This window comes from Capra hircus, chromosome 23 (genome assembly GCF_001704415.2).
Source record: "Capra hircus breed San Clemente chromosome 23, ASM170441v1, whole genome shotgun sequence".
In the NCBI taxonomy this organism is placed as follows: Eukaryota; Metazoa; Chordata; class Mammalia; order Artiodactyla; family Bovidae; genus Capra; species Capra hircus.
This window is the reverse complement of record NC_030830.1, coordinates 32537377-32553611: the sequence shown is the minus strand read 5'-3', so window position 1 is coordinate 32553611 and position 16235 is coordinate 32537377. Positions and strand designations below refer to the sequence as shown.

Below are 16235 nucleotides of genomic sequence, written 5' to 3'. Positions count from 1 at the left end.
CCCCTAAGATCAGGAACAAGACAAGAATGTCTATTTTCACCATTTTTATTCAACATAGTATTAGAAGTCCTAGCCACAGCAATCAGACAAGAAAAAGAAATAAGAGGAAGACAAACTAAAAGGAAGAAGTAAAACTGTCACTGTTTGCAGATGGCATGATACATGTAAAATCTTAAAGATGCCACCAAAAAACTAATAAAACTAATAAATGAATTCAGAAAAGCTGCATGACACAAAGTTAATATACAGAAATCTGCTGCATTTCTATACACTAGCAGTGAATTATCAGAAGAGAAATTAAGAAACAATCCCAGTTATAATCCTGCCAAAAAGAATAAGCTATCCAGGAATGAATCTAACTAAGGAGGTAAAAGACCTGTACTTAGAAAACTATAAAACACATGAAAGAAATTAAGATGACACAGATGGAAAGATATACTGTGTTCATGGATTGAAAGAATTAATTTTGTTAAATGACCATACCCAAGCCAACCGACAGATTCGATGAAATCCCTATTAAATACCAGTGACGCTTTTCACAAAACTAGAACACATAATTCTAAATTTGTACGGAAACAGAAGTTTTCTCCATAGACACATAGACAAAACAACCTTGAGAGAGAAGAACAAAGCTCGAGTTATCATGCTTCCCGATTTCAAACTTAATTATCAAACCAGTACAGTACTGGCACAAAAACTGACACATAGATCAATGGAACAGAACAGATAGCCCAGAAATGAACTCCAGCCAATCTGTGACAAAGGAGGCAACTATATACAATAAGGAAAAGACAGCCTCTTAAATAAATGGTGTTGGGAAAACCGGACGGCTACGTACAAAAGAATCAGACTGGACTACCCTCTCACACCATGTACAAAAATAAACTCAAATGGATTAAAGATGTAAATGTAACAGTTGAAACCATAAAAACTTCTGGAAGAAAACATAGGCGGTAAGCTCTTTGACACTGATCTCAGCAATATTTTTTGGTTATGTCCCCTTAGGCAAGACAAACAAAAGCAAAAATAAACAAGTTGGACTGTGCACTGTGCTTAGTTGCTCAGTCGTGTCCGACTCTTTGTGACCCCATGAACTGTACCCCGCCAGACTCCTGTGATCACGGGGATTCTCCAGGCAAGAATTCTGGAGTGGGTTGCCATGCTACATCAAACTAAAAAGCATTTGATCAGCAAAGGTCACTATCAACAAAATGAAAAGACCACTTACTAAATGGGAGAAAGTATTTGCAAATGATATGTCTGATAAGGGTTTAATATCTAAAATATGATAAAGAACTTATACAACTCAATATTTAAAAAACAAACAACCTGGACTTTCCTCACAGTCCAGTGGTTAAGTCTCCATGCTTTCACTGCAGAGGGTACAGGTTCGATTCCCTGGTTGGGGAACTAGAACCCCACATGTTGCATAGTGCAAACCTAAAGAAAAAAAAATAATTTTAAAAAATTTAAAAATAGAAAAAATAAAGTAAAAAAAGCAAACAACCTGATTTTAAAAACGAGCAGAGGATCTCCACAGATTTTTTCCAAAGAAGACATACAGATGGCTAACAGGGACATGAGAAGATGCTTAGCATCACTATTCATTGGGACAGTAGTCCCCTACCTTTTTGGAACCAGGGACCAATTTCATAGAAGACAATTTTCCCACAGACCTGCAGGGAGGGGTGGGGAATGGTATCAGGATGATTCAAGAGCATTATGTTTCTTGTACACTTTTTTTTTTTATTACCTCAGTTCCACCTCAGATCATTAGGCATTAGATCCCAGAGGTTGGGAACACCTGCATCAGGGAAATGCAAATCAAAAGCACAAGTATCCTCTTTCACCTGTCAGAATGGCAATTATCAAAAAGACAGTAAATAGCAGGATGTGGAGAAAGGGAACCCTCATGCACTCTTGGTAGGAATGTAAATTGGTGCAGTCAATGTGGAAAACAATATAGAGATTCCCTAAAATATTAAAAATAGAACTACTATATGATCCAGAAATTCCACTTCTCCATATTTATCTGCAGAAAATAAAAACACTAATTAGAAAATATGTATGCACTCCTATGTTTGTTGCAGTATTGTTTACAATAGCCAAGATTCGGAAGCAGCCTAGGCACCCATCAATAGATGAATGGATAAAGAAGGTTTGGTACATGCATACAATGGAATATTACTCAGCCACAAAAAAGAATGGAATCTTGCCATTTCTGACAATATGGGTGGACCTCCAGTACTCTTGCCTGGAAAATCCCATGGACTGAGGAGCCTGGTAGGCTGCAGTCCATGGGGTCGCTAAGAGTCGGACACAACTGAGCGACTTGACCTTCACGTTTCACTTTCATGCATTGGAGAAGGAAATGGCAACCCACTCCAGTGTTCTTGCCTGGAGAATCCCAGGGACGGCAGAGCCAGATGGGCTGCCATCTATGGGGTCGCACAAAGTCAGACACGACTGAAGTGACTTAGCAGAAGGTATTATGCTAAGAAAAATATATTAGACAATAACACAAATACTGTACAATTTCACTTATATGTGGAATCTAAAATTCAAAACAAATGAACAAATATAACAAAACAGAAACAGTGCTATATGTACAGAAAACAAACAGGTGGTTGCCAGAGGGCAGCAGGTGGAGGGAAGAAAGAAAAAAGTGAGTGAGATTAAGATGTACAAACTTCCAGTTACAAAATAAATGAGTTATGGATATTAAAAAGAAAAAAGATCACAAGGTCATACACACTAGAAAATTTTAAATCATACTAATAAATGATAAAATATATCAAAATTTGTGTAACATAATTAAAGCAGTATATAATGGAAATGCATTGCATTAATAAATCTGTGATTCTTGAAGTTAGTCCCTAAGCCCACAGGTTGACCCAGGAACCATGGAAATACAATTTTCAGTCTCCATCCAAAACCTATTGAATCAGAAATTCTGAAAGTGGGATTCAGAAGTCTGTATTTTATCAAGACCTCTAGGTAAAAAAAAAAAAAAAAAAAAAAGACCTCTAGGTAATTCTGATGCACACTCAGGTTTGAAAACCACAGCTTTAGATGTACATTTTGAAAAAGAACGGTTAATAGAAATATCCAACTCAAGAATTTAGGGGAAAAGAATATTAAAATTAATCCAAAAATTAACAATAATAAACTTTCTTTATTTTTTTATTTTTTAATATAAATTTATTTATTTTAATTGGAGGCTAGTTACTTTACAATATTGTATTGGTTTTGCCATACATCAACATGAATCCGCCACAGGTATACACCTGTTCCCCATCCTGAGCTCCCCTCCCTTCTCCCTCCCGGTACCATCCCTCTGGGTCGTCCCAGTGCACCAGCCCCAAACATCCAGTATCATGCATCGAACCTGGACTGGCGATTCGTTTCATATATGATATTAAAGTTTCTTTAAAATGCATTTTAACGGCTTTAATTCTACATTAGGACTCTTAAAGAGGCATTATCTTTGCTTCTGGGTTATAACAATCCCAGGCTTCCTCCAGGTTGTCTCTGGTTCGGGAGCCCATTAGGGCAAGGAGGTTGGGCAAAGAAGAAGGTAACATTGTATATATATAAAAGACCCTTTCAAGATCTCTCATTCTAGGTATTTATGCATATATGCGTACTATTTTTTTTTTCTGGATAGAATCATAAGAAAGTATTAAAAATGTTTTTCTTTGTGGAGAAGGACTTTGGGTAAGAGGCATAGTTATCATTTTTCCCTTTAAAAATATTTCCATTGAGTTTGAAGTTCTAACTTATATATATATTAGTTTCATTTTTTAAAGTGATAACAAGGCTTATTTGGACTGTGGGATTATGGGTAATTTTTATTTCCTTAAAAGAAAAAACTTGGGTAATATTATAGTTTTGTTAACAACAATAACACCCAGCAAAAAAAAAAAAAAAAATCCTAAACCTGGATTCCATCAGAACTTTTTTTGCCTAATGTAATTCACAACTTCTTTGTGGGAATAAAGCTCATACCTAATACAACGTGTAAGCAATTTTCTGATAAACTCTAAAGGAACTGAAGACTTGTTCTAAGAAACCCACGCACCTGTCAGTCAAGAGTCTAATTACCTCTACCGAAACATAATTTCCTTTTGTGTCCAGCCTAACAATGATTATCTATTTCTATAAAACGTCTCGATCAAGAGTAACTCTTTGAATTGGCTCAGTAGACTCCTTCTCCTTTGCAACAAGATGTGTAATAAATTTTAATAAGCGGTCATAACTAAATCACTTGAAACGTTTCCTTTCACACCAGTTTAACATGTTTTAAAAACCTTCAAAATCCTGGGGGATGTACACCTTCGTTACCAGTGTTGATGGATGACAGGGCCATAAACACTATAGAAATGTAACTATAAGAATGTTTATTCATTTGACAAGTATTTGAGTTCGTACCCACTCCAGGCTTTGAAAAGCACTGGAGTTCTACCACGTGCCAGGCACCGTTCTAAGCTCTGGGATATAAAAATGAACAAACGGTGTTGAGGGATAAAACTACAGTACCACACAGTATCTCGCGCTTCTGCCTCTTCCCAGGTGGTCTCTTCCCACGATTCTAGCGGTACGGAAAAGCCCCGCCCGCTCATCTGCCATTTCTCCAAGCTCTAAGGAGACGAAGGGACTACAACTCCCACAATGCCATGGGGGGGGGCTCCTTGTAAGGGTTCCACTTTTTCCCTGGCCTTGCGGAGGACGACTACAACTCCCAGAGTGCTCTGCTTCCTCTTTGGGGTGTTATTGCCCCTTTCACGGTGCCGGACGCTGTAGAAACGGGCAGGAGTGCCAGGTCCGATGTTTTCTGTGTCCTTCCCCGAGGCAGGGACGAGGCGGTGACTTGACTCTTGGGCGCAGAGCCCGGGAGGGAGCGCAGGAAACGCTGTCCCTTCTGCCCGGCTCACCTCGCGCTACTCTTCGTCTTCTCCACCCGCAGCCACCTGAACTCCTGCTCAAGATCGACCGCCCCAGGCAGGGTGGTGGCTTTGCGCCCCACCTCTCCCCCGGGCCGTGGCGAGGCCGCTGCCCTCGGGGCGGCAGTAGCGGCGTCAGCGCTGGGGAGGCGAAGGAGGGAAGATGGCGTCGGAGCTGGAGCCTGAGGTGCAGGCCCTCGACAGGAGTTTGCTGGAATGTTCAGCTGAGGAGACCGCGGGGGTGAGTGCCTGGACCGGGGCTCGGATGTCCGGCCGTGGCAGGCCGCGCCCCGCGGGAGGAACCGACTCCTGGGAATCCCCGAGTGGCGGGCCCTGACTTGGGGTGACGACCCGGCTCGCGGGGCCTCGCCGTGTAGGGTAGGACTTCCCCTGGCCCGAGGAGGCCCCAGATCCTGCCCCTCTCCTTCCCTCTTTATCTACAAGTAGCCGGCAGCGCTGCTGGGTGCACCAGCCACCCTCGCGTTCCCTTCCGCTCTTCCATTATTCCTCCTTTACCCCACAGTCCCAGTAAGTCCCCCAGCACAGGGCCTTTGCCCTCTGTGCCAACTCTGCTTCCTGGTTTTTTGGATACTTTGTCTTCCTGAATCGTTTTCCGGAAATAAGCGGAGCCTTGCCTCCTCATTTGAAACCTGCCGCCTTTACTTTGTTTCTGGGACCGTTCTTGGCATCCAAAGATGCCGGCGACACTGTTCTCCGTCTTTACCCCTCCTTTTCAGTGTGTTTTTGCCCTGGTTTGGTCAGTCGACGTTACTGAATGTGCGAAGAGTTAGTGTCTTGACACATTTATGGAGTGTGAGAAAGTGGTCATTGAGACTGGGAGATTAAAACAATAATTCGTCTAGGAGTTGGGGGTAGTTGGACGGGGAACAAACGTTATATAACTTTGAGAGAGCGGCTGTCAGTAAATGGAAGCTAATAATGTGGCCACAGCATGGTGAGAGCAGTTAATGCCCAAACTTAAAGCATTCAAAGCCAGTCTTGTACTGAACCTGTAATATGAATATGCTCATATAAGTAGCAGAGTTATAAAACAATTAATAAAACTCGATGGTATCTTTCCTCCAGAAGGACAGGGAACACCCATTAGAACAGATTGCCCAGAATGATTATGAATGGACCAAAACAGCTTAGGCCCGACCTTTCGTGCTTCCGATTTTAAAAAACTATTAATAGGGAGGAAGTGACCTTTGAGCACAAGTCAACAATCTGAATGTTAGGAACAAAATTGTAGTAGGGCACTATGGGGCTGTTGGTTAGTGAGTTATTTTGGGCGAATTGATGAGGACACTAGAGTCACGGGGGAAGTAAATGTCAGGAGTAGAGTTGAAAAGTTTCAAGAAACACGTTGTTGAATGATGCATTTTTGTTTTTAAACCAGCTTGCTTAGTTCCGTTTTCATTTACTTTCTGCTTAATATTGCAACAACCCAAGGATTTTCCCCCTCTGCCTTTTCATTTATCGAGAGATTTGAAAAAAAACGAAAGCTGTGTTTAAAGTGAATAGTAAAATGATAACAGCTGTTCCCTATCCACGTCGTCCTTTCAGTATCCATGTTGATATCTGTCCTGTTATTTACCTGACATTTTTTTTTTTCCTCCCGCCGAATTTTGCCTGTGACCCAGTGGTACAGGCTATGTACTCTGTTTTCCCATTTCTAAAAGTGCAAGCTGCTGTACACCTAAAACTAACACAATATCGGCAATCAACTATACTCCAATATGAAATAAAATTTTAAATAAAAGTGCAAGTTATTCAGTGAGAGCTTCTCAAATTTGTTGAGATTTCCTGAGTGAGCAGTTATAAAAGCAATGCTAGAGACCAGTGCTCCCAGTCCTTGTGTAGTGAAATTCTCAGTCAGATGTAGTGGGGGGAATTAAGGGAAATGCAATCAAAATGACTTGGAGTTTGTAAAGATCAGAGTCTGAGCTACACTTTAGTTTTGCTTTGTTTCCTTTTAGATGGGTTTCTGAATAATAAGATGGGAAAAAATTTAGTCTGAAGGCCAACAGAATTTCTTAAAGAAGACTTAGGCTAGTATTAAAATAGAGGATTCTTCAAGCAGTATAATTTGCCCTTACTTTGTGACGCGTTTATTGTCTGTATTTGGTTAAGACAGCATAATGCTTTAGTATTCTTCCAGCTTTAGCTCCAGCCCAGCCTTTGTCACAAATTAAAATGAATAAAGTTTTCTCAGGTTAAAATAAACTTTAGACAGAATAAGCAAATAATAAACAATTATTGCAGCCTTTAGACCTCTGTAGCCGGTAATTGGTTGGGATCACATCCGTCTAAAATTACTAATAAGCACTGGTGTCATTTTCCCACACTGTATTTACACACTGGCTTTTCTTATTTGTATGAGGAGGAAGGACTTTTTGTGACCCCATCTATTCTTTACTAGAATGCCTCTTAGAAGTATTTAAGCACTCCAGTACTTTTAAGTTTAGGATAGAAAAATGACTGGCCCTATGTTCTAGTTTTCTCTTTCCTTTGGTAGAGTTGATTCTGCAAGTATGTTCAGTTCAGTCTCTCAGTTGTGTCCGACTCTTTGCGACCCCATGGACTGCAGCATACCAGGCTTCCCTGTCCATCACCAGCTCCCGGTTGTGCAAGTATATATGATTCCCCTAACACTTCTTGAGTCTGTCTACATCTTATGCTGCACACGTTTGATTATTTGTTTCAGTGGATGATTTAAGAAATGGATGTATTGTTTCTCCCCAAGTCTGAAAGAACTATATATTCCTTACAGAAGTTTTTTTTTTTTTTTAGGAGCCCCCCCCCCAAAAAAGAAGTTTTATGTAGAGTATTATATCTATATTGATTACTTTTTACCTTAAAATTTTCAGCAGTTTTATATATTGCAATATAATTCACATATCTTACAGTTCAGTTCAGTGGTTTTTAGTATATGCAGAGTTGTACACCCATCACCACAATCAGTTTGAGAACATTTTCATCACCTTCCCAAAAGAAATCCTATATCCATTAGCTGTACACTCCTCCTAACCTCCCAGACTCTAGGCCACTGCTAACCTGTTTTTTGTTTCCATAGACTTGTCTCTTCTGGAAATTTAATATAAATGGAGTTATGTAATATGTTGTCTTTTGTGACTGGTTTCTTTCGCTTAGCATAAGTATTCAAGGTTTGTCCTTATCGTAGCATGTATCCTCAGTACTTCACTCCTTTTTACTGCCAAATGATAGTCCATTATGTGGATATACTATATTTTATTTATCCATTCATCCATTGATGGCTGTTTGGGTTGTTCAGCTTTTGGGAGATTATGAATTGTGCTACTATGAACTTTTGTGTGCAGTTTTTTTTGTGGGAACATATGTTTTCTTTTCTATTGGGCATACACCCAGGAGAGGAATTGCTGGGTCAGGAATTGCTAGGTGGAAATGACGGCATCGTTTTATCTTCCTATAAGCAGATGTGGTTTTCAGTGGGTTTCACATCCTTGTCAACACTTGTTAATTGTTTTTTTAGTTATAGCCATTCTGTTGGGTGTAAAGTTGGATCTCTTTATAGTTTTGATTTGTATTTCCCTTGTGACTCATGATGTTGAACATCTTTTCATAAGCTTTTTGGGTATTTGTTGTTTTTTTTTTAAGTGTCAATTCGGAACTTTTGCCTATTTTAAGTTACATTTTTCTTGGTTCTAATTTTTTCTTAATATAGTCCCTAAAGCTCCGTTTCAGCATTAATGATTGTTGCTTTAGATTGTTGTTTTATAGTTAACTTACATGTTGATTATCCTTGTTCAAAAGCAAAACCAAATGTGGTTAAAGAATGCAGTCTTAATTTGGCAAGAATTATAGTTAGATACTGTGATAAAGCTTCCCTTTTGGCTCAGCTGGTAAAGAATCTGCCTGCAATGTGGGAAACCTGGGTTCAATCCCTGGATTGGGAAGATCCCCTGGAAAAGGGAAAGGCTACCCACCCCAGTACTCTGGCCGGGAGAATTCCATGGACTATATACAGTCCATGGTGTCCCAAAGAGTCAGACATGACTGAGCGACTTTTCACTTTCTCTTTTCACTGTGATAAAAGAACTAACCCCAAGGGATTCTTTCATTTTTGTGTTTATTATACTTGCTCTCCATCCCAAGGCTGAAAATTAGCTTTCAAAATAGGAGAGAGCCTAGAAACATTGTCATAACATGTTTACTATAGTGGAATGAGTTGACAGTTTTCTCCACTTCCCTTATGGAGGACTTCTAATAAGGTAGTGCTTATTACTGTGATGTGCACATTACATGACAGCCACAAGTGTCTGAAATAAGGACAGATTAACGTGCAACCAGATTTGGAATCTGATAATTTTTCCTGTTGAAGAAATAGTTACAAGTAGCTTATGTTACTGAGAACTAATATGAAAAGCTGTAGATTTTTTTCTTTTGAGAAATATGTGAACCATTATTCTGAAATGCAAGCAGAAATTTTTTCCACCTGCTCATTTTCTCTTCACAGCTTTTTTTTTCTAATCTATACTGTTGCTGGTCACTAATTCTATATCTCTGGTATATAATTCCCATGTAAAGGTACTTAGCTTTGGTTATTAAGTTTTAAATAAGGTGACTGATTTTTTTTTTTTCCTCAGCCAGAAGCTGATATTAGTTTCTGAATTTTTTGTTTAAGAAATCTATGAACATATTTAGCTCATCAGTGTTGTTGGAGCAACAAGACAACATTTTCTTTTACAAAGCACCATCCTTTATCCTCCCTAGATCGAAATTCTGCAAAAATAAACTTTTAAGAGAAATGGCAACATAAAATATAAAACAAAAAATTGGTGTTAAACAAAACCTTTAATTATGTTGTAAATTAAAATTGAAGCATAGTTTTCTAGGATCCTGGGGGTGAATTCTTGAATCTTAATGATTGTCTCCCTAGAAGTACTGTTTTAAGAGTAATTTAGTCTCTTTCCTACTTGATAAAAGGAAACAGCAAAATTAGTTACATTTGGAAAGGATTGTTTCACTTCAGGGGTAAAGACTTTTCACTTTTTTCAATTATAAACTTCCATCCAGCCTTTAACTTATGAACAAGAGTTCTCTAGAGTTCTTTAGAGAACCAGAGTTCTCTAAAGTGTGAAATTAACTAGAAAGTTAGTATATACTACCTCATGAATATTTAAAATCTCTCTGTAGAGTTATTTTTCAAAAAAGAGAAGTGGACTGAAGATTATGCAAGTAATAGTTAAAAAGAAGACCTTGTACTCTTTTTTTTTTTAATGTTTTACTTTATATTGGAGTATAGCCATTAGAAGACCTTATACTCTTGTCTTATGGTGTAAGACATCACTTGAATGCACTCTTTCTTAACAAGGATGTAATTTGAGACTTAAATGTTGTAATCTATAGGTAAACATGAGACCTATGAGTTAACAGTTAACTGCATTTTTATAGAAGTGAGTTGTTCCATGTTTTCCGATTTCGAATTTTAACTTGGTTTAGAGCCAGAAAAAGTTGATTGTAATTAACTCAGGGAAATATGGAGGACAAATAAACATAGATGGAATTGGTATGGGAGGCAGGAATAAATAAATGACAGAATATGAGGGAAAATCTTAAGGTTTAAGGAAATAGAAAGGGAAAAGAATGGAGAATGCCTTATTATAGGGTTTATTTGGTTTGGTTTTTAGAGCCTGCACCTGGATTGGCTTTATTTCTGCATCCATAAAAGCCACATGGAGCATCTTTCTGTAATATCAACGTTAAGTGACAGTCAGTAGTACGGATATATTTATAGTCATTAGGTTAAAGGATTTTGCTAAATGCCTGCTGGGGCTTGGTTCTGTTTTAGACCTGGGGGTGGGGGGAGGGGTAGAGGAACAGGAGATTAGGGTAAGGAATGGGCTGAGAAGGCATCTTAGAAAAAGAGAAACATAAACTGAGATCTGAAGAATGAGTAGAAAATAGCCCTGGGAAGCAGAGAGGAGCAATGCCAGGAGGAGGAGACTACTAAGTATAATACAAGACAGCAGGCTTTGTAAACCATGTCAGTGGACTGGACTTGATCCTAAATAGAAGGGGAAACAGTGACACGATCAGATTGGCATTTTGCAAGAAACGCTCTGGTAGTGAGTTTGGAAAAATGGACTGTAGAGGGGCCAAACTAGTGGGGATTACCAGTTAGAATATGGTTGCACTAATTTGATGGCTCTGGGCAGTTTGGACTAGGGTAATGGGGGCAGTGCCAGTAGAGATGGAGAGAAAGAAATGGGTGGATTCAACAGATGTTGAGGAACCCTAATAGACAAGACATGATGATTAACTGAATGTTGTTTTTCTGGTTTGAATACCTGGTAAATGCTGGTGTTTAAAATAGGGAAATGGAGAAAATAGCGGGGGGTTTTGTGTTGTGGGAGATCATGAGTTCAATTTGGGACATATTGAGTTGGTGCCTGAAAGGAAAAACTATTTCTTCTGTTTCTCTTTACATTCACACCAACACTCCCAGCCACCAAATGTAGGGGAATGGTTTTCCCACATCAAGCAATTCTCTCCTCAGCAGACACCAATTGGGTGCCCTACAAGTTGGTCAATTCTGACACTGTACACCTGGAGATAGCATCAGATCCCCAAAATTAAGGGCTCAGTCCCACAAAGCTGCCCCCATTACTACTTCAGATGCCACTCATAAGCAGGAGGTCGTCAGGTTACCCACAATTTATGTTGCAAATGAGGGGAGTTCCTGTGACCCCCTCTTTGGGTTCAATAATTTGCTGCAGTGGCTGCCAGAACTCAAGGAAGCAGTTTATTTACTAGGTTACTTGTTTATTATAGAATGATACAACTCAGGAATAACCAAATGAAATAGAGGAAGGTATGTGGAGCTTCCATGCCCTCTCTGGGCACTTTAGCACCTCTGCCTATTCACCAAGGAAGAAAGTGGCTGAACCTCGACACTTTGGGATTTTTATGGAGGCTTCATGCCTCCATAGGCGTGATGATCAAATCATTGGTCATGAGTGATTAACTTCACCTCCAGCACCTCTCCCTTCCCTGAAGTTGGTTGGGGTGGAGGCTCTAAGTTCCCACCTACTAATCATGTTCCTGTGGCAACCAGCTCCCCATCATTAGGGGCTTTCCAAAAGTCACCTCAGTAACTGCAGTTCAGGTCTGATTGAAAGAGGTTTGCTTTGAATAACAAAAGACAGTCCTTTCTCCTTTATCTCACTTATACTTAGGACATTTCCAGAGTTTTAGGAGCTCTGTGCCAGGAATGAGAAAACCAAAAATATATTTCTTATTGTAAATTATAATATCACAATATCTGTTAGATATCTAAGTAAAATTACCACAGGTAGTAGGACATGAAAGTTTGGGTACAGGAAAAAGTGGCTTTTTAAAATGTTTTAAGGGTTTAAGCAGAGGTCGATCGGGGGGAAAGAACATAATCATTGAAACAAAGTCTCTTGTGCCGTGTCATTTATTAATCATTGAGAAATAGAATTAGTATATTGGCTGTTCATGTTTACTGTATGTTCTTCCTATCAGCAAACTGAAAAGAGAATCCAGATCACAAGCAGAGTATCATTTGAACAAAAGCTGAAATTAGAAAGGAAGTCGGATGGGCTCAATGGCTAGTGTCTTTGAGGTTATGGTTGTGGTTATTTTCCTGGACTGCCTATAGAAGGTTGCTTCAGGAGTCATTTTGAGGAGATGGGCTCATTTCACTGTTGATTTTGCTTTCACTTTAAGTAGAATTCTAAGATACTGGCTATTGTAGTTAAATTCTAAATGTTTTACCCTTTTGAAAAGGCATACAGTGATGAATGTTGTCAATAAAACAATTTATAAGATTGTTTTGTCATTATTTTTTGTGTCTAGAAGAAAATAGAGTAGATTTATTTAAATTTGCAGTTTATTGACTTTGTTTAAAATTATTTTTTCTTTTTTTAAAGAAATGGCTGCAAGCAACTGACCTCACTAGAGAAGTATACCAGCATTTGGCCCACTATGTACCCAAAATCTACTGCAGGGGTCCCAACCCTTTTCCACAGAAAGAAGACATGTTGGCACACCAAGTTTTGTTGGGACCAATGGAATGGTACCTTTGTGGTGAAGATCCTGAGTTGGGATTTTCCAAACTTGAACAAACAAATAAACCTTCTCATCTTTGTGGTCGTGTTTTTAAAGTGGGAGAACCTACATACTCTTGCAGGTAAGATATTGCCATTTTCTTTCTTTCCTTCTTGTTTTTACTTGACTTATTTTTTTCTTGAAACCTTACGTTTTAATTTTTAAATTATGAAATATTTTATATATGTATGTGTGTGTAAGTCTACACAACAAATATATTTGGTTTAATAACTTATTATAAACAAATGTTATTTTCCAGGTCAAGAAGTAGAGCATCACCAGGATTTCAGAAACCCATAGTGTGCTTTCTTCCTCCCCCACAGTTAACCCCTACCTTGACTCCTGTAATGATCACTTTCCTGCTTTTCTTGATGGGGTGATTCTTTCTGATGTTCGAATTACCCCATGTTTGGCCTTTGAGTGCCCCATCACACTAGCTTCTTGGTCCCTTTTCCCGTGCCTTTCATAGTCTTTGGGTGCTTCTTTGCTTTCTGGCACAAGATGTCCACACCTCACTGTGTACTTACCCTGACCCATATGTGCAATCAGCCACTTATGCAGGGAGTTTCCTTTTAGTTGGGAATGTTAGAAACTGTGGTCTGGGTGCTATATGTACTTACTGCTACTAGGCTGACTTTAAATTTCTTGTTGAGAATTGAGTGTACAAGGGTAGAAGATGGAGAGGAAAGTGTTCTGTTTCCCTTTAGGACGATCTCCTATTTCTCAGAACTAATCATTATTGACAAACTCTTATGTAGCCTTCCAGAAATTTTCTGTGCGTATACATGCCCATATATGTGGCTATCTTAAACATATATATGCAGACATATGTAGAAAAGGGACTATGTTAGATATACTGGGCTAAGTTTTCCTTTCTCTACAAAATCTTGCCATTGATATCTGTCCATGTCAGCTCATATAGCTAGATAATATTCCATGTGTGGATACAGTATTGATTGTATAATATTTTTTTCTTTAAGACTTTTTCCCATACAACTTAATTTTGGTTATAACTTCTGGGTGTCTGTGGCAATCTTTCTTTATGGTTAGAATACCAGTCAAGAGCTTTTTGTATATTGAAAGACTGTTAGATCTAGTTTTTTGTTTGTCTGTACAGAAACCTAAGTCCCTTATGGGTATTTGGAGCAGTAGATCTAGTTTAATCTCATGATTTACAGATGAGGAAACTGAGATCCAGTTGTTGCAATAACATCCTTTGTATCAAAAATATCCAGTTCCAAAACATGCATTTGTATGTCACGTCTTTCAGTCTTCAGTTTGGAATGTTGCATTGGTTTTTCTTTGACTTTCATGATCTGGACACTTTTGACAAGCACAGGCCTTTTATTTTGTAAATGCCTGTCAGTTTGGGTTTGTCTGTACGCTTCATGGTTACAGTCAGGTTGTCTCTTTCACAGAAATATTACAAAAATCACATGTTCTTAGTGTTCCAGTAGCATATGATTTTGGTTTGGTTCAAAAGCTCTTTAACTTTGATCACTTGATTAGGGGATTTCTGCAAGGTTTCTCTACTGTGGAGTTACTCTTTTTCCCTCTCTAATCACTAAATATTTGGTGGTGAGATACTTTGAGACTATTAAATATCCTGTTTCTTACCAAATATTCATTTTTTATTTGTATCAGTATGTATTCATGGAGTCCCATTATTCTGGTGGTCAAAATTGTCCTAGATTTGACCAGTGGGAGGTCCTTCAAGCAGTTTTCCTGGTGGCTCAGACGGTAAAGAATCTGCCTGCAATATGGGAGACCTGGATTCCATCCCTGGTTGGGAAGATCCCCTGGAGAAGGGAAAGGCTACCCACTCCACTATTCTTGCCTAGAGAATCCCCATGGACACAGGAGTCTGGCGGGCTGCAGTCCATGGGGTTGCAAACAGTCAGACACAACAGAGTGACTAAGCACACACACTCAGGCCCTTCAAGCTGTCTTAGTTCTTTTTTATGTCCCTATCATTCTTTGAGCACTTCCTTTTTCTGACACAAGATGTTTTGAACACATCTTGGACTTTTCCCTGCCTCAGTTCTGAAATCAACCATTTGTCCAAGGAGCCTGTTCCTTTTTAGTAGAGATCAGTGTTCAGAAATAAGATACTAAATCTACTTGTTGCTGTTGGTATGTCACTAATCCCAAACCCTGTCAGTGGATCTGTGTATCTGTATGTAGGTCTCTCTAGTTCTAGTCCAGCACCACAGGATTCTTTCTTGTTTTCTTCCTTTGCATATTTTATCTCTTCTCTAATGATGCCATGTGTGTCTGTGTATGGGGCCATCCCAGGGGAGAGCAAGTTGGGGGCTGGTTTGAATGCTTTGTAAGGAGGGCTTCATTAAATTGACAGTTCTGAGAGCTTCCATGACTAGAAGAAAAAGAAGTAGAAAGAATCTTGTTTTCAGCAGTGATCATGGAATTGGCTTTTTTGGGGATTTGGAGAAGTGGACGTGGGATGTCAGGAGGAGGAATGTATTTATTCCCTCAGTGAAAGTGGTACAGTGAAAAGCTGTTTGCCTATATTTGAAGATTAAGTGTGCCTGTAGGATTTGTTGGTGAAACCAAGTCAGGGATGATCTCAAAAGAGTTTTCCTATATGTGCATGGTGGAGGCTGGAGTCTTTGAGATATAAAATCATTAGAGTGTAGAGGTATAGGTTAATCCATTCATACCTGTCCTGGGTATTCTAACTGTATATTTAAAGAATGTATAGAAAAAAAAATAAAGAATGTATAGAATCAATGAAAAGGAAGATTCCTTGGGTAAGAATTTCATGTTCATGACATCATCTAAAGGGTCACAAAAGTGAAAGTGAAAGTCTCAGTTGTGTCCGACTTTTTGTGACCCCATGGACTATACAGTCCATGGAATTCTCTAGGCCATAATACTGGAGTGGTTAGCCTTTCCCTTCTCCTGGGGATCTTCCCAACCCAGGGATCAAACCCAGGTCTCCTGCATTGCAGGCGGATTCTTTACCAGCTTAACCACAAGGGAAGCCCCAGAATACTGGAGTAGGTAGCCTATCCCTTCTCTAGCAGATCTTCCCGACCCAGGAATCGAACTGGGTCTCCTGCATTGCAGGTGAATTCTTAACCACCTGAGCTATCAGGGACATTTATTCCCAGAATGATTGAAGAAAGAAAGCAGTATGCAGTAACTTACACTTGGACG

At 39.2% G+C, this 16235-nt stretch overlaps 1 protein-coding gene across 6 annotated transcripts in view; it reads left to right on the top strand.

Moving 5' to 3' along the window:
* Positions 3974-16235, top strand: part of UBR2 (ubiquitin protein ligase E3 component n-recognin 2) — a 104569-nt gene continuing 92307 nt past the window's right edge. For 2 of the 6 annotated variants that reach the window (XM_018038985.1, XM_018038986.1), the window contains exons 1-2: positions 3974-5184; positions 12881-13140. In XM_018038985.1, the coding sequence (XP_017894474.1) occupies positions 5107-5184; positions 12881-13140 (338 nt within the window). In that variant the 5' untranslated portion in view covers positions 3974-5106. The remainder of the gene's footprint in view (positions 5185-12880; positions 13141-16235) is intronic. The other 4 variants (XM_018038984.1, XM_018038982.1, XM_018038983.1 and 1 more) reach the window with 3 other exon arrangements.